The sequence below is a fragment of the Echiichthys vipera genome (genome assembly GCF_963691815.1).
Source record: "Echiichthys vipera genome assembly, chromosome: 13".
NCBI classification, from domain to species: Eukaryota; Metazoa; Chordata; class Actinopteri; order Perciformes; family Trachinidae; genus Echiichthys; species Echiichthys vipera.
The window spans coordinates 7,349,976-7,368,939 of NC_139838.1; the positions used below are offsets into that span (position 1 = coordinate 7,349,976).

Sequence of the window (18,964 nt, forward strand, 5' to 3'; positions counted from 1 at the left end):
TCAAGGCAAGAGTCTGTCAGAAAGAGTTTGAATTGAAAAAGCCTATTTTTTCATCCAATTATTCACCCTGACACCCCGTCAGTCTGTTTTATTACAATGCATTCTGATAGAAGGTGACGGATGCATTCTTTCTTTGATAAAAAAGAAACCTGTAGGTGTTTCTCGTCCTTTTTGCATCATCAAAAATCCTGAACTCTTGTACTCTGATCCTTTGGGCAGACAGATCATGCTGGGGATCTTCTGATTTATTCTTTGGGATGTCGCCCCATCTGTCAATGCCTTTGTGAGGTGTCACTTTTCAGGGGAATAAATTTTCCATTTTTTTCATCAGAACTTTAATAGAATAGTTAAATCAGGGTGAAACTTATTTTCCACTTTCTTTAGCTTTGAATGTCCAGTCAGTCAAATTGGAGAGAATAAGCGGCACAAATCAGATCTTTGAGTATAGCTTTTCCTGTAAGTTCTCTTAAAACTCTGTTGTGGAGATCTGGGTGACCTCTGACTGCAGATCTTGCTGGATCCGCCTCGAGCGAGAGCTGTGAGGAGCCCAGTCCATGCCTAGTCATGCAGGCTTCTTCCCCACTTCTGTTGGAACACAGACAGACACAGGCTCCCTGGTAGTGTTGCGGCCTCTGGTCAGACTGTGCTGCTCCACGTGGGTCCGACAGGGAAGGCAGAAATCCCTGAAGCACCGTTTAAAATTTTCATCCAAAAATGCGTAGAGGACAGGATTGAGGCTACTGTTGGTGTAGCCCAAGGCAATGCACAGGTGCCAGCTGGCTATTACAAAGGGATTCCTGCTGTCAATCTCCACCATGGTCTTCACGATGATGAAGATGTGGATGGGAGTCCAACAGATGACGAAGGCTGCCACCACCACCAGGACCATGCGGGTGATGCGGCGCATGTTGCGATCTTTCTCCTTGGAGCCTGAGAGCAGACGAACGCTCTTCAGACGCAGGATCATCAGGCCGTAACATATAGTGATGACCATCACAGGAACCACGAAAGCAAAGATGAAGACACATATCTTTGTCACTGTATCCCAGTACCAATCAGGATCAGGGAACTTCAGCATGCACATGGTTCGACCTGAAAAGAGGGCAGGTAGAATTAAAAAAAAATTGTTAATGTAAGGTTATGATATCAAGCAGGTTTAGACATAAACTGTACACTATTATACACTTCAATTTCAAAATAGTGCTGTGGTTGGTGCTGTGCAAATTAAAAAACAGGAATATAAGTCTTGTGTTTCTGCCATGTGTTTTTCCAACCCCACTAATAAAGAAATAAAAGAACGCTAATATTGGACTTTGAGTCTTAACTTTCAGTAAAGATTTTTAAAATTACTTCTGGGTGGGTGTCAAACTGATCCAGTAAAGGGCCGTGAGGCTGGCCAGGTGTGTTCTTGCTTGGTTGGAATAAAAACCTGCAGCCACACGGCCCTTTACTGGATAAGTTTGACACCCCTGTTCTACAATATCTGTTCATTCATGGTTTGATAAAGGTGAAGGAGTAATTAATCCTGGCCAATAAACTATGGTGAAGGTACTGTATGGTCACTAGAAAGAAGAAAAAAAAATGTTAATAGCTGTTCTGAACTGGAAGACTCCATGTCTGGGTAAACAGCTTGCTGTCACAATTTGGTAGGATTTAAAAATTCAAATGTGGGGATAACAGCACACATTTTAAGACTCTCCTAAGGAATCTCTAGCATACTTGTACTTGGTTGTAAGGTAGGGTTCGTGGTTACGGCTAAAAAGAAAGAAACGATAATTGGGTCGGTGATAGGAAACAAACTCTGGTCTTCCTTATAAAGTAAGCTACACCACCACCCTAACCTTTTCACTACATATACACACTAAGTAGCAGATTCTCTGGTCTCTCACCAGTCTGAAGCTTGGCGCATAACAAAGTGGTACATTTGTCAAGCGATGTGTTTCGACATCAAGATCTGGTAGCTTATTACTGATGGGGAGGACGACCCCAACGATCTGATTCTTCCCCATTTATTTTGAGCATAAGTTGCAGTGGAAAACGTTGCTTCCTATTTCAAAGGGAAGCAAAACGATTGTTGGTGTCAAGGTTGTGGCTCCCACGTTTCTGGTGCCTTTCTCAACTTCTCTAGGTCGAAACGATGGAAGACTTCTGAGTCTTAAATCATGGTGGGCAGAGACAGAGTGTTATTTCGAGCTTCACAAGAAATGGCGGCCTGTTGCGCCTCTAGTGTTTCAGTCGAGTTGTGTGAAGTCCACTTTGTTAACATGAAAGGCAAACTTATTTCTGCATTGGAACTAAATATTGGGACTGGACATAAATCATGCATCGCAGATTTGCCCAATAACAACATAATTACAAGGAATACTGGGATGGGTTTTATGATTCATAGGGTTATGTTATTCACACCATTCCTTCAAAGATTCCTTCAAATATATTTTGCCTCTTCAAGGTCTACTTCAAGAGGAGCTGTGAATTGATGCCAAAGACTTTGATGAATTGAACTTATATAGGCATCATCATCCAATATGCTGTAAAACTCCATTCTGACAACAAAAAAGGACTTTGTGACTCTGGGTGAGTAGAAAAAGTACAGTTCCACTAAAAAGAAACAATTCTGCAATACTAATGAAAATCAAATATGATCCTTTGTTTCCTGTTGAGGGTTTTTAGATCCAGTGGTCTAAATATTTCAAAGCCTTTTCCACTGATTCTGAGAATCTGCAATGGATCATTCGGGATCATGGGTGGGACTGGATTCATAATCATCATTATTCTTGGTTTCCCTTCCCTGCGCCATGTAAGCTCTGGTGACAGTCTTGAGGACCAGAAGCAGATCAAAGCATGCTGAAGATCTTTTCTATGGTGAATTGTTTCTGTTGTCTAGTACTTTGGCAAAGATTCAGTTGGGTGAGCTATACAGATCCAACTCATCCAATTCTGGATGACAGTTAATACTTGTATGACGACTTGAATTAATAATGAAAGATAAAACAGTAGAAGAAAACACTATCTCACCATTATCTGCCACTTTGGTCACAGCCATGACCATAATGGGCACCCCAATCGCAGATGACAGGACCCAGATGAGCACGTTGATCAACTTAGCCTTAACCGGCGTCCGAAACTCCAGCGCCCTGATTGGGTGGCACACTGCGATGTAGCGGTCCACGCTCATCATGGTAAGGGTGAAGATGCTTGTGAACATGTTGTAGTAGTCGATGGCAATAATGAGCTTGCACAGAACTTCCCCAAACGGCCAGGTGTTCATGAGGTATTTGGCGCTCTGGAATGGCAGTGTGCTGGTGGCCAAGGCATCGGCAAGAGCCAAGTTGAAAATGTAGATGTTCGTGGCTGTCTTCATCTTGGTGTATCTGGTCATGATCACAGACAAAAAGTGTTTGCAATAAACAGCAGTGGTAATGAGAGCAGTAGGGTATGGGAGGCTGTGTTATGGGATATGGGGATTTGAAAGTGATATTCACTGTGCAGAGTGTTTCTACGGCTTAGATGAAGAGTCAATTCCCCCATGCTATAGATTTGCAGTGCAGAGCTATGAACAGCAAGCTTTTTTTCTAAATGGCTGATTTGAGATAATGATTATAATTGGTCTCCGATCAAGCAGCCTGCTTGCACATGCTGCTTTTGAATAAAGGTTAATGTAAATTGTATGTGCTACATACTGCTTTTAGCGTGGGACTGTGCATGTTTCTTTGAGTGTGAGATGAAGATATGTTTTCTCATGTATTGGAAGAAAAATAATGGTCATCAGCAATAAACTAATTTTATTTGCTACAGTACTGGGTTTGAGGTCAGAAATTCTCCTCCGGGACATAAGGCTTTTTTTCACAAGGCAGATAAGAAACACTGCAAGATGTATTCATAGTGTATACAATGCTTAGCGGATTTATATTTCTAGGATACTGCCAGTTCTTTAAATAATCACATCCGAATACAATCCAAATTACATGCATAGTGAACGCCCAAAGGCACAAAGACCAAGCATTAGGGACCAGAAATTTACAAAATGTCATTAAGACATACTGTTTCATTTAAACAGTATTCACAGTATAAGCTCAGACTAAATAAATACAATATGCTGATACTTCAATGCATTGAACATTCGATTTTGTATTTTTGAAAGATCAGGCTAAATGATTAAGGATGGCAGGCTACATACCCTGTGTATCTGACATTTTAATGGAAAAAAGAGAAGAAAATTAGAAATAATATTAATTTTATTGAGCAATCTTTGTTGCTGTTTTCCATTAGAATACATCCAAAGCCCAATGTCTAAATAGGTACATATGTATGGATTTTTCTTCTGGTCATTTTTCATGCAGCCTGTATTGACAATAACCTAGGGGTTGCATATCTGCAGCAAAACGTTCCATTAACCAAATCCTGCACAAGACAAATATTGAGTTCTTAGAATCACTCAATGACTAAACTGTATAATCGTCTTTTTAGCATTAGCACTAAATTAATATGTGTCCTATGGGGACATTGCTGTTTTTTTTATTCGGTTAAGTCATCTTACGACCAACTGACTTTTGTGTCATCCGATTGCTAGAAGTAATTGAAATGCGTATTACTTGCATACAATAAATGTAACCTGGTTTAATGGATTTGTGTAAAATTAGTACCATTTCTTAAATCATAGATATCTGATCCAACCAAACAGAGAGGTAGATTCCCCAACTAGGGACTATATAGACAAGTGATCAATAGAAAGAGGCAGGAGTTTGATTGTGAAAATAGCAAGTCAGCTTTACGAACAGACTATAAATGTAACACGCCGTCTCTGATGACCCTGTAAAGCCGTGTCGTATTGTTGTCTTTCTGGAAAATGGACTCATGGTATGTTGGTGTGAATGAATCCTCCTTCCAGTTGACTTGATAGTTGATAGATAAGGTTAGCATCTAAGCTGGAAGGGTCATCAAGAGTTAAATGAATGGCATTTATCAGATGACACTCTTTGGTAGTGGGACCATGACTGAACTAACTCTGCACTGAAATGTTGTCTGATATAATAAATCAGTTTGATGTGAACAAAGACTGCAGTGAATCCGAAAATATAATCACGATGACTGCTGTTAAAGAGTCCTATTGCTTGTCCCATTATTCACTGTCAGCTCCAATATCAGTCTCTTCATGACATCATCACTGCTGTCTGTCCCCACTGTTCAGCTGAATGAGAATCTGGTTCTAAATTACAAAGTTAAAATGAGCTGTACATTACAGAAATAACATTAATTGTATTTAAGCGTGGAGAATAGGCATTTTGATGCCATAGTTATTTACATAATTGAATGGCTGCATTCCATTCAGGTGTGCATGTTCCAGGCAGCTGCTATTGTGCATGCTGGATCAATGACATGGCCACAGAAATCAAATTAAATTCCCATGGATATGCTTACTGGGACACTTACATGAAACTAAAGCCTTATTCAGACTGGATTTATTTCTCTAGGGGAGTTGAGGTGATTTTAATCCAAACCAGAGCAACATCTTTTTATTTTAAAGTGGATCTCTGAGTTTTTTTTTAAATGGCTGTTGTTGATGAAATTGGCAAAGGTAAATGTTTGACCAATACGCTATTAGCAGTTTCTTTTCACTCCACCACATGTTCACCACAATGTTATCATGGGTTTACAGACAACTATCACTGGATGGATTTAATACTGTAGAAAACATAAAAATGTGATAATTGAAGCCTCTTTTATGATTCATGACTAGTTATTTACGACGGATAGTGGATACCATAAAATCCCCCCTGAAGAAAAAGTAACACAGGATATCAATATGTGTTTCATGTTCGAGTAATGACTTGGAGAAGGAGTACTCTTTCTCTCTCAACCCTCCCATGCCCTCCTGGGAGAATTGTGGCTTTCTCCTTTAGCTATGTCCTGCTGCATGTCTCTCTATTGCAGACCATATCCTGTAATTTCCTGTTGGTTAAAATTAAACTTCTGGTGTAAAATCATCAAGGCTCTTTTTAGGCAAATATACTCATTAAATAAGCCATCGAGACATTTTTGCGTGTATGACTTATTACCAGAGAGAGAGAGAGAGAGAGAGGTGCTAACAGCCGGCGGTGGCTAACAATGATTGGCTCGGGGCGGCAAGTTGAACAGCTTTTTTAACCACTAATACTAACACTAAACCTGGGGTGGCTAAGTGGTTAGAGCAGTTGCCCCGTGTAAAGAGGCTGAAGGTCCTCAAGGCAGCGACCGCGGGTTCGACTTCCCAATTTCCTGTCAGTCCTGTATAAAAAAGGCTTGGAAAACTGCCTAAAAAATAATCTTAAAAAAAAGAAAAAAAAAAGAAAACCAAAACTACTCGTAGAAGAGTCCATTCAAGTAAATTAGAAAATGCAATCTATAGGAAGAATCCCATTGTTTGTATCTCTCTCGGCTTCAAAACCAAAATGAACGCATACAACAACCCAGAAACTTTTCATTGGTTGCCATTGCGATACGATGACCGTGCTCTGATAAACAAGTGGCTTATTGTTTTAAATCTTAACATAGAGACGCCGACCGAGACGGAGGGATTACCATGTCTGCAGCAAACATTTGTAAAAGGACGACTTCATAATTCCCAAAAGAGCCTCTGACCCAAAGAACCCAAAGAAGGCATGCTTGAAGAAGAATGCCATTCCACGAGTGCAGCAACTGACTACGGATAGACTGGAGGTAAAGATATTTGCTTATTTGTTGTATAATATATGATCGGTTAATGTCTAGGGACTCTTATCATGCTACTGCAGAGGTTTGGTGTTATTTTGAGCAGTATTAGTGGTTAAAAAAGACTGAATGTGATCAACTTGCTGCCCTGGGCTAATCAGTGTTAGCCGCTGCCGGCTGTTAGCACCTTTCCGGGAAATCTCTGGTGATAGGTCGTACACAAAATTAAATGTCTTGATGGCTTATTTGATGTATGTTTTTGCCTAAAAAGAGCCTGGGATGATTTTACACTGGGATTTTACTTTAAAATGCCATCTGGAATGATGAATTAAATTATAGAGGAGCACAGTGAATAGTTCATTCTTCACCTCCTGAAATGTTAATCCATTCATCATAGTTAATGTTATTAGTGTCTTTTCTGCTTATGACAAATTAAATTGTCTATTTCTTTGTAATGTAGGTCTAAGCTGACCTATCCATTCATTTTCAACACACCCCCATGTGGCCTTGTAGTAAATTTTATTTAATCTAGACAAAAGGAAAGGGTGAAGTCAGCAGCAGATGGGTGGTTTTCATCCCCTTGTATGTTTGATAATCATAATCCGATGCTTTTGGTAGTTACAAAAGGGCTGTCTGTAAAGCAAGCACAATATTAATAAAATGCTTTGTTCAGGGAAGGGATAGGTGTTTATGTCATAGATGGGAAAAAGAAAATCACCACTTGAAGTTTTGGATCACAGCTGTTTTATGAGACAAAATGAATACTCTGTGCTAGTCTCATAGTTAACTGCTTTGGTAACGTTTGCATCCCAATCTGTTTGAAGTCTTTCATTAAGAAAGAACCTTAAGCCCGGCTTTTGACACAGGGACAGGATAATGTGCAAGTGTGTGTTTATCTTCAGTCAAATGAAATGTGATTCCAAAGAAATCTCTCTCCCCTCTTTTTAATCCAAACTGACAAGATTGGCCCGCATACAATGTATCCTGCTTTGTGTCAAAACTGCCACTTCATCACTTCCTTCAGTAAACAAGCACTGGGGTGACTGTGACCACCCAATCTTATGACCATGTGGGGATTAGAAATGAAATGGTGGAAAGGGGTGGTAATAACAGCATAAATCTGCAGCATTTTACTGTAGGGTATGTTTGTGTACACAAGTGTTGTAAATCAGGGGTAAAAAAAAAAATTGAAAAGGAAAGGGTGTGGAGGTGTAGCTTTCATGGCCCCCAGATATTATGTTATGTTATCCACCCTAGCACGCTGAGGCTTGGTTGGATTATAAGTAAGCACTGGGGGGTGGTAGGTAAAGTAGGTGAAGTGCCTACAGTGGGAGGCTTTTTCTGTGCTCTAATGCAGGAATATGGGCTGCACAGCGTGCCTCTTCTCAGCAGGTGACAAACACATGAGACTTTAATTTCACACCAAGCAGTGACAAAGGGTTATGTGTGTGACGAGAAACTTTCCCACTTAACCGTTTTGCCATTGCAATCACATGGTTATTCCTGAGGTTATGTTATGGTTAATTGCACAGCGTATAATTCAGAAAGAGGGTAAAGCTTTTAAATCCCCATCTTCCTTTTTGTTGGCTTGGAGAAGTAATTATGCCCAGAAATCTCAATGTGATGCCCATTTCCGTTTTACAGTGAGGCACTTTTTCCTTTGTTACAGTCGCACTCTGTGAAGGCTTAATAACCCACTCCTTTGTCTTCCTTATAGCGTAGACTGCCTGCTAATACGCTGTCATAGCTGTCCAATCCCTTCCCCCTCACTTGTCTTTTGGTGCAACATCAGAAGAAGAAAAGTCTTGAGACTGCAGACAACTGATGTTGATCTGTAGGTCATGTCAATGATTTCTGCTTGTTCACCCAGAGTGTCATTGATCACTGGTTCATTCAGCTCGCCATTAATCAAATGTTGCAAGCTAGCCACTATGTAAATCCCATCTAACTAGCCAAGGTTTTAGGAGTGCTTTATACTTCATGTGATACTGTGATCTGTGGAGATCCGAACCTGACAAAAGGCAGTAAAAGGTCCTCACAGAGGCACCAAAAAAATATTACTTAATACATGAATATATAATACAGTTAGTATAATTATTAAAATGTAGTGTGGAAAGACTTGGGTTGTAAAGGTATGAGATCAATTTATGATAATAATCAAAAATATCACAGTAGGCCTACAGTATACGGTACTACACAATCATTGTTATTATTGCACCAGTCTAGCTAACATTACCTAGCTGCAGCTAAATTTACTACACTAACACTACATGAGTGCACAAAATGTTGGTCTCATCTAAATGCAAGTTAATTAACTTACTTCAAATGGCTCGTTATGCATTAAGTACAGAATTAGATTATATTTGTGGTGGTAACTGACGTGGGACATACTTGTATATGGGTGGGTCATGCCAAGAAAAGCAGTGGGGTTGATAACGCCTCATTGCTCAACTGTATTACACCCATACACACACAGTGTTGCCAACTATGTTGTAATGTAAGTAGTTAGCGCCTATGTAGCCCAGCTAAACAAAAGTCACAAGGAAATTGCGAAGGTGACATTGTACGCACCATTTGCATTAGTCTTGATTTAGGGTACATCCACACGATCGAAAAACAACCCTTGAGTCTGGATCCTTTATCTCAGCTTTATCTCTACACTAGCTGGAGTAACACCTCCTGGTGTGACAACATCAATCCTTTCTTTGTCGGGCTCGACTCTCCTATGTTTCCAGGGCTGAAGGCCAAACACACACCACTTACACACACATACTAATATAAATGCTGCTGGGTGAGATGGAAGACAAGCAGTGAGACAGGGAATAAATAGACTGATACACACACACACACACACACACACACACACACACACACACACACACACACACACACACACACACACACACACACACACACACACACACACACACACACACACACACACACACACACACACACACACACACACACACACACACACACACACACACACACACACACCTACTGGCAACAGGCTATGATATTTTCAGCCAAATTTCCACTCACAGTCCCTAAGGAATAAAACCCTACCTGAAGCTGTTTTGATTCATGCTGTAGCTTTATCTTTTGTATTTTCATACCAGAATACCAAATCATGGTATAAAAAAATATACAAAGGCTGTCCGAAATCTGCTTTCTTAGTAGAAATTGAACAGTAAGAAGCAGCTTATTTAAGAATTCACTTCCACACAAACTAATCCGGCTATCCAATAGCTGCACATCACGGATTTTAAATGGAAGCCACTTGATAATAAATTGCATGAGCACTGAGTCAAGCCTTATCTAACAGGTTTGGCAGCGGGACAAGGAGCTGAGGTAAAGGAGGTGATACCTGGAAGATAAAGAAGAGCCTAGCGCTGCACGGACCATCGCCAGAGGTGACAGGCTCTCCATCAGCAATCAGATCAAGGTCCCCCAACGTCACAGCAGTCCAATGGCCAATTCGAGTGAAAGCATTCATGCAGTCTCTACTCTAAATGGAGTTTGTGTGCATTTGAGTGTCTCTATCCAGGAATCTAAGTGGAGGAAAACAGCTCAAATGTATGACTTTTGCTTTATCTATAAGCTGCCTGATGTGTGGGCAACATAAATAATAGAAGGATGCTTTCAAATTGGCGGTTTGGTTATGCTGAAAAGAATTATGAATTGACAGAAGAATATTCAACGGCAACCCACTAATTGTTTCAATGTATTGAGAAAGTTTTGAAGATTTGATCATTTTCTCTGTTTTATAACATTCTTTGGGTTTTGGCGGACATTTTACAGTATTTCTGATATTTTCGGGATGATTCATTGCAAACATTAGCTCAGTTTCCATTCAATTGCCAAAAGAATTTTTAGCAAGATTTTAAAATGTTGCAAAAAAAGAAATTCAAAACTGGTTTGGAGAGAATAAACTGGGCTACAGCATAGTTTGGTCAGAAGCAGAGCATGTGAAGCGGTGGAGCGTTTCACACTTGCTTGTGCTCTGCTCACTTGCTCGGGTCAGAAGTTGGTGCTATGACTACACATGGCTCTAATGCACCAGTAAACAGAATTGCAAGAGGCAGCAAACCAGAGACAAAACCGGTCACCTCATACAAGAAAAACATGGAGAGATGTTTTCAGGAATTTTGGTTTTCTTATTGACCAGTATTGGTAGAGTTTATGCTGCGATGATGCTGACAGGAACAGCTGATCACTTGTGAGTTGAATGTGTGCTACATCAGAGTTTATTTTGGCAAAGGTGTTTCCATATGCCGTTTTGCACATGAACTCTTTTTCGACAAAGGCAAAAAACACCTGTATTGACCGGGGAAACTTTATTGCGTAATTGAGAAAGTTTTCTAATGCGATACTTTAAAATGTGCTAGAAGATAAAACTGGATAATTAGTTCAGACATTGTTGACTGCCTTTATTAGTCTTTTCTTTAAAAGAAAAAAAATGTTATACAGTGAATTCTCTCTTGATAGACAAGTTGCTGTTGTTCTGAATAGCCTGTGTGTTGCCCTCAGTGGTTGATACTTGTGTCATTTTGAGAACGAAGCAGTACTGTAACACACCTATGGGGCCAGAATGCCTCCTTCATGGTTGATGTGCTTTGCTGTTCCATGTTGTTTTAGGTAGTTTGGCAAGAAATTCTGCAGATTTAATTCTCATTAAATCTTGGTTGTTTTAGTTAGAATTTGTTCCCTTATGTGTCAATTGGATGAGCACACCTAGGTACTCGCCCTTGCCTGCTGCCTAGCTCACACGCTTTTTTACCTAAAAATTGCCTTGGATAGCATGAATAAAATATTTTCCAGCACTTTCAAGAACATCTCAGTCTTTCTTAGCAAGTGGAGTTTGCTCAGATGTCATGAAGTTAGCAAATTGACCTGTGTTCAATAGGTAACGACAATAACGACAGGTCTATCGACAGAGCAAGACCATAAAATGAGAAACATAACTCTCGGTCCTGTATTATTGTCTGTCTCATACAGGTGTTTTTAGTTAATATGGTTGATTAGACTCGACTGTGTGAGCATTGTGAATGACTGATATCTTCCTGAGTCTACTGCTAGCTTTGTTGCACCTGGAAAAATTACACCTTGATCATTCTTAGTGGTAGATGGAGATTTGTGACCTCATAAAGTCCCATCAAAGCTCCGCCCACCTTGAACCCAGGCAGCCAGAATAACTGATACACCTGAGTGGGTGTTCAGCTGCTTTACAACACATCAAGTTACTAGACTACTTATGCAATTTCCCAGCTTGGGATCAATAAAGTATTTATTTTCTATTCTACTCTATAAATGCCTCTGGACGCAAATGTATAAAGCCTACAACCACTCAGAGCAACAAAACATGTAACGCAGCGCTGAGAAACAGACAAATGTAAACAGACTAAAGTGTTCTTCAACAGAAAGTTCCACTGTTGGTTTTCGACAATGCCTCAATGGCACTCCCCTTTACTAAGCTAGGTTAATGCTAATCGTAGATCATAGGTGGGGTTAAACTAACTTTAAACTAACCTTAACTAGCGTATTTTGCATAGGGCAAAAGGGCACAGTCGGTGAAAGTTGTCAGTCATCATATCAAACCTGCCCCATATGAGATAAACGGTTGTGATTGACCTGATCAAGGTCTGGGATCAGACGTATATACCAGAAAAAAGACCGTTTCCATTCCTAAGGCATCAAATAATGAGACTTTGTCACACCCTCAGGCGTCTGATACCAAAGCACAAGTCTGTCTTGAGCATCTGGATGAAACGCACCAGGCTTTCAACTTTGCCAATGTTAGCTACTCAGAGCATGTGCTCGGGAGTAGGAGTGAAACAGTGTGTGTGAGGTGGAGGTCAGTGTGGTGGACGGGTCAAACAAACACTGAACTTTCACCCAGGAGACCCTGGTTTGTGTCCTCTGCGTAACTGTCCTCTGCGTAACTGTTTTGTTTGAATTCACAACGTTGACCACATGTTCCACATGCTTACAACGGCGACCATAGTGGAGTCACAGTTTGACATGCAGGGCTACCTAATGTAGCCACAGATTCATCTGGTCCCCAGGCTGCTCTCTTTGCCTCAACTATCATCATTTACTGCTACCACAGGGGGAGTACAAAATAAACCCGGCTCTTTTTAAATTTAGGATATTGTTAGACTAATAAATCAATAGTTTGCATAACAGAAGGTCTTCAGAACTATAAGAAGATAAATGATTGCAAAACAAAGGGCCAGTGTTTACCCAGCTGTTCTTTTCTTATTACATCACTATATCTGTGTTACAGTTTGGGTGTCTCCTCTTTAAATTTGTTCCCAGCAGAGTTTACAAACGTTCCACAGGAGATAATATATTCTGTCTGGGATGGTTAATGGGCACAGCCTCCCTCTACCTCTGTCTCTAGGGGGTCTTGCATCTGTGATGAGGCGTCTCGCTCACAGAAACACAAATGCCAGACCAATCTCTGTGCACAATTTGATTCACTGCCTTTTCTGAGCTCCCATCCATCTCACTGTTTCTATTTTACTTGTCTTGTGCCTTGTTTTGCCTGTTATTTTCACTCCAAAAAAATGGGCAGAGTTGTAAATATTTATGATTTTTGTCTTGGTTCAATATCCGAAGATTGCCACTTGCAGAAAATGCCTTGCTTCCGGCTTTTCATATATTGGACTCCATCCCTATTTTGTTTCTCTCTTGCATTCGAAAGTATTACCAACAACCATGTTTATATGTTACTGTGTACATTTGAACCTGTGATGTCATGCTTGTGGGCTGAAAAACAACCACTGGCCTTGACTGCTTTGCCTCCACCTGGCTGCGTTATCCTTCTCTCCTGACATTAGGTCATCTAAAATGAATTCTACCTGCTGCAGTAATTAATGCTTCAAGTGATGTTGGGGAAACTTGTACAGAGAATGTTTAAGATACGTATAATTCACATGATGAGTGGGGACAAGCAGAGCTGCTGCAAAAGCTGGTTTATCTCTGACAAGCATACAGGATAGTACTGGGCAGCTTCTCTGGAAATGACAGGGTGCTTTTATGTAGTGACAAAATGGGTGTAGTCTGCTTTTAGGGCTGAGTTTCAGTGTACTCTTTACAAAGTATTTTTGCCCCCCTTTATTTCTCATCAATCCAATTGAAACGACTCATTATAGAAGCTCGCATAAAGGATGAGTTGTCACACACTTTAATTCAGACAACCCAACACTAACCCCAATAAAGACCACGTCTCTAATTGCCAGATTCTCGCTCGACCCATATCATCCTAGACAATTAACCCCATTCTTCATCCCTCCCCTTGACCCCTATCATCCCACCTAATGCGACCCTCACAGTATCTTTACCACATCTGCGGGTTATTCCAAATTAAAGTTATGTTAATACTGTACAATGGCGTGGCCTTGTAAGTGAACAATCCAATCAGACCCAGTGTCCAGCTGATAGTCTACAGATCTGTGGTGTCATCTGAGACGCAGCTGAATCCGACTGAATTGAAATACTGTGTCTGAGAAAAGCTTTGACTTACCACCAAACCCCAAAAAATAACAATCTCATGCTTTATGGATGGAAACTTTAGACCACTGGGATGCACCTATTAGTGCATGTACACACACAGATGCAGCCTGGAATGCATGCAGGCACATAGCTCCCCCTTCTCTACTCACACTCATAATTTCTGTGCAACCAGAAAAAAAGCTTAGTTAATGGGGCAACGAATGCTGATCTCTCGGAACATTCAAAGACACCCTAAAGAGATACATTTTGGATCCTGTTATTCATTCTTACATGTTTCTGCACATAAACATTAACTTACGGTGTACATAGATCCATTTTATGAGCAAAGGGTTGTAGAAAATATCACTTTTTCATTGCACAAATCATTCTGTTAATCGCTTTGAGACATTATTTAATACTTTCATGAAGGGTGGAGCATAGTAAAAGCCAAAAGAAAGCTTAAGACAGACAGATTTAGTCTTTAATTTTAATTTCAATTTTTGTCTGAAAGTGTTAAATCTGTGAAATCAGCACTAGAACTCACTCAGTATTCAATTTCAAATGTGGCTCCTGGGGCATTATAGGGTCTGATGAGCACACGACAACGTAAAATGAGTGCTTGTGGGTGAATTTGACATGAAATCTTTTAAGCAATTGCACACTCGGTGAAATGACTGTAATAAAACCAAACAAGTGTGTACCTGACCACCCCGTACATGACGAGGACGTTGCCCAGGAGTCCCACCACGCAAATGACGGAGTAGAGAGCCGTGATGGATATGGCTATGATTATACCCCCGGCGCTCCTCACCGGACCCTGCTGCTCGGTGTAATTCTTCATCAAGCGGCTCTCCTCGTCCGGGAAAGTGACATTGAATGGGATGATGGAGTAAAGGTCGGACAGGGAGAGCTGAGATCCTGGGACTGTGTAGGGCTCCATGCTGCTGACGCTGCGCCGCTGTCCACCCTACCCGCGGTGCTGACAACTTGTTCACACAATTAGGCTACCTGCAGGAACTCAGTCGTCTGGAAAGGGGATCCGACTAAAGGCATGAAGTGGTTAAAGAGTGGAAGAGTTTCCAAAAAATGTGTAGAAGCAGAGAGGCTCTGCGTAAACGATAGAGGTTGTTCCTGCTTCTATCCAGATACAAGAGGAGAAGAAGCCCCTTAGCAGCAGTCAGCTGTGTCCTTGTGCTCCGGCTGCACACCTCTTATACTCTCCAAGATCCCCACCTCACAGCCTCTTATAGCCGCGCGCCGACGTCAAGGCTGCGCATTTGGTCACGGGCGTCAAAAGGGAAAGACAAGGTGATGGATGCGCCCTGGTTTCAGTTTCATCTTCTTTTTTATATATAGTTTTAAAACTGAAAAAAAGTTAATTCCACTTTTGGAGGAAAAACCCACACCCAATCATAAGCAGAATGGCATAAAAAAAGTAACGGCTGAAACCAGAATTTGCTGTCTGCTTACAAGCTTTGCAAATAATCAGCCCAGCTGCCAATTAAACCACTTAAAAAACAGTAAAGGTACCATTGAAGTAATTTAGGGATGTGCCTGATAGAAAGCAAAATATGCTTCACAATGTTTGCCATTATACACAAAAATCAGAAAATGAAGCTGTAACAATGTCACAGCAAAAAAAGCTTACAGTTGAGAAAACGATTAACTTCAGCCTTTTTTTTCTAATTGATGGGCTACTTTAAAAAGGTACATTAACACCTTTTATGTCACTTTCAAGATTCAAGATCTCTTTGTTGTCATCCAGCAAAACACAAAAGTGTAAAGCAGAACAAAATTACATGGCTCTGTTAAAACACAGACCAATGAAAACATATGTTTACAAATCAAAATAATTCATACTATCAGCTATTTCAAATACAAATATGAGATGACTAAATATGACTAGTCAATATTAAATATTGTTGCACAATGAGGGCCAGTTATTGTGTGTTGTTATTCCCCAGTCTGTCAGCAGCAGAGTATAAAGTGTTCCTGAACCTGGCTGTGCTGATACGCAGGCTGCGGTATGTCCTGAAGGCAGGAGGGAGGACAGGCTGTGACAGGGATGGGTGGAGTCTATCGGGATGATGGTGGCTTTGGTTAGTAAGCGCTTTTGGGCCAGATCCTGGCTAGGTGGAAATGTGTCCCAAATAGTCCTTTGAAATATGCTGATATCACCCCTCTCCACAGGGCATTTCTGTCTGTGGTGTTTGAACACTTATGCCAAAGAGAGATGCTGCTGGTCAAAAACTCTCTATGGTGCCCCCTATAGAAAGTAGTAAGGACACGCTTCTTCAGCTGCTGCAGGAAGACGCAGGTGAGCCGTTTTCACCAAAGAGGAGGTGTGCATCTACCAGGACAGGTTGTCAGCAACGTGAACGCCCAGGAACTTTGTGTTGTAGATCGGGGTGTACACTGGTCGTTTTCTTCTGGATTCTATCACCATCTCCTCGGTTTTTCAGGACCAGGTTGTTTTTCCTGCACCAGTGAACAAAATGTTTAGGTGTTCTCTTGATTGTTTTGTATCAGTCCCACCACTGACATGTCATCCGCGTACTCTATGCACAACAGTTAAGGACACATCCTGTGGCGATTTAGAGCTATGTTGACCTCCAGTGGTTTGAAATCACCCAACAGGGATGCTGCCTGTGATCAGAGGTTAAACATGCTTGAAATTCTCAATAAGAGAGAGCAGCAAAATTTCCTGGTCCAAGTTAAGTTGGAAACAAACACAACATTGTTATCACTTCTTGAGTTGATATGGTAACTATCCAAACGGTTGCTTATTTACACATCCATTAGTTACAAAACAACATTATCATTCATTTTGAGTCTTTTCTCTGGCTAACTGGTCCTTTATGCTTTGTTTTTGGTTTCCACCAACTCCTGAGGGATGTATCTGAGTCTAGCTGCTAAATACTGTACTTTGTTAACCAGCTAGAGTTTTATGCTCTATATGCAAGTAGACTAAAATGTTTTTTTTGAGCTAGCATCAGGCCTCTCAAATGTCATGACAGTCACTTTTTTTTCGGTCTTTGGTCACAATCTCCTGCCACACATTGTATTTCTCACAAGGAAAAACAATTTATATTAAAACTGCGAGGAGCAATGAACAGGCCCTCACACCCGGTGCACATCGGGGTAACCGGGCGGACCCCGCATTTGGCAATAGAGAGAACGTACCAAACACGTTGTGTTGCTCTTCATCAAGTGTGGGTCGCACATTGAAAATTTAATGTAAATCGGACACATTTTTCCTATCAGGCTGACCTACTGTTGCCCATAGGTGGTGCTGTGGCTGTTGGTAAATATTGGCATGTGGTTGTCTTCAGACCTGAACTCTCATCATGTTAAGGACATTTGGTGCAGTTTGGACGATGTATATTTAAGTTAGAGCGACTTCCTCTTTCATGGCGAGAAGCCCAAAAATGGCCGCGATGCCATTACACAACATGCACAAAACATGCTGTATGTTTCCATACTTGAAGTCAAGAACCCACAAGTGAAATTCCATGCCAATCCAGTGATGTCTGTCATTTTACATCCTGCCAATGGGGGTTGCTATCACAGTGAGTCTATATTGAGACGTTGGTCTGTTCAGGCCATGACTCCTGTCATGCAGGAGAAATTAAGCGCAGATTGGACAATGTATGCTCAAGTTACAGCTTATACTTTCTGTTTTATGGCAAAAGGCTCAACTTTGACGCCAAGCTACGGCGGCATGGAGCAAAAAATAGAAAATGTGTTATTTGAACAGACTATCGTATCTGGGTAAGATTTAACGCAACAACCAATGAAAAAAGCATAGTTATACTGGAATTTTTCATGTGATTCTGCTAAAACCATCTTAGAACTCAGAGCAAAACTTTGAGCACAGAGTAAGTCATCACCTATTTTAATGTTACATAACGACAAAATCACAACTTGTTTGACACAAACAATGCAACTTGACTGCTGTTAGAGAATGTTACACACCCATACCCCCGTAAGGAGAATGTGACTCTCGCCTGTCTTCAAAACTTGAGAGCCCTGTAACGTGCTAGCAAGCCAGAAACATGCTCGCAAGCCAGAAACATGCTAGCACCCTTCAGAAGCTACTTCCAATCAACTCTGTACTGCTCATTTTATTCCCCCTTTGGCATTTTGTTCTTAAGGTTGAGCATTATTTTATTCAGTTAAGAGTTCTTGAAGAGAGGGGAAAAGCCCTCAAAGCAAGCTAGCTTACTAACCGTCAGCAAACTCATTGTCTTGGAAGCTGACGGGACATTAACTTCACACAGTTATTCAACAGACGTAAGAAAAAGGTTTCCCTTTTTGTGCATGTACATGGGCATGGATAGTGCATTTATGATTAAGTTATTGTAGTATCCTATTTATAAGTTTGATTACCATATCCTGTTTTCAGAAACCTCGATAAGCTCTTATCCTGTTTATGAGAAATCCAAATATGCTACCTGGAGTACTCCAAAAGAAACCAGGATTCTGCTGCAGGCACCTTGCGCTTATTGAGCGCCACTGACTGTTTGTGCAGGTGCAGAAACTTAACAGAAATACAAGAAGCCACTAAAGTGTCTCACTGCAGCAGAAGAAATAGAGTTTTGTCTTCTGTAATGAAAGAGACTGCGTATCTTCATCCACTACTCCACTGTCTTATGTAGCAAGAGGCTAGCACTGGTGCATAGGACGTAGTATGTAGTTATGCATAAATTATGCATAAGAAATTAGCAGTTGTGATGTGGTAGTAGAGTGTAGTGTTTCATATTTCCTCTCACTGGTT

At 40.9% G+C, this 18,964-nt stretch overlaps 1 protein-coding gene across 1 annotated transcript; it reads right to left on the reverse strand.

The window, feature by feature from the left end:
• Positions 1-562: 562 nt before the first annotated feature.
• Positions 563-15,127, reverse strand: oprd1a (opioid receptor, delta 1a; the record flags this gene model as incomplete). The annotated part of the gene is made up of 3 exons (XM_083926150.1): positions 563-1,092; positions 3,016-3,371; positions 14,889-15,127. 3 exons carry the CDS (start codon positions 15,125-15,127, stop codon positions 563-565), a joined length of 1,125 nt encoding a protein of 374 aa, XP_083782276.1.
• Between the last annotated feature and the right edge of the window lie 3,837 nt (positions 15,128-18,964).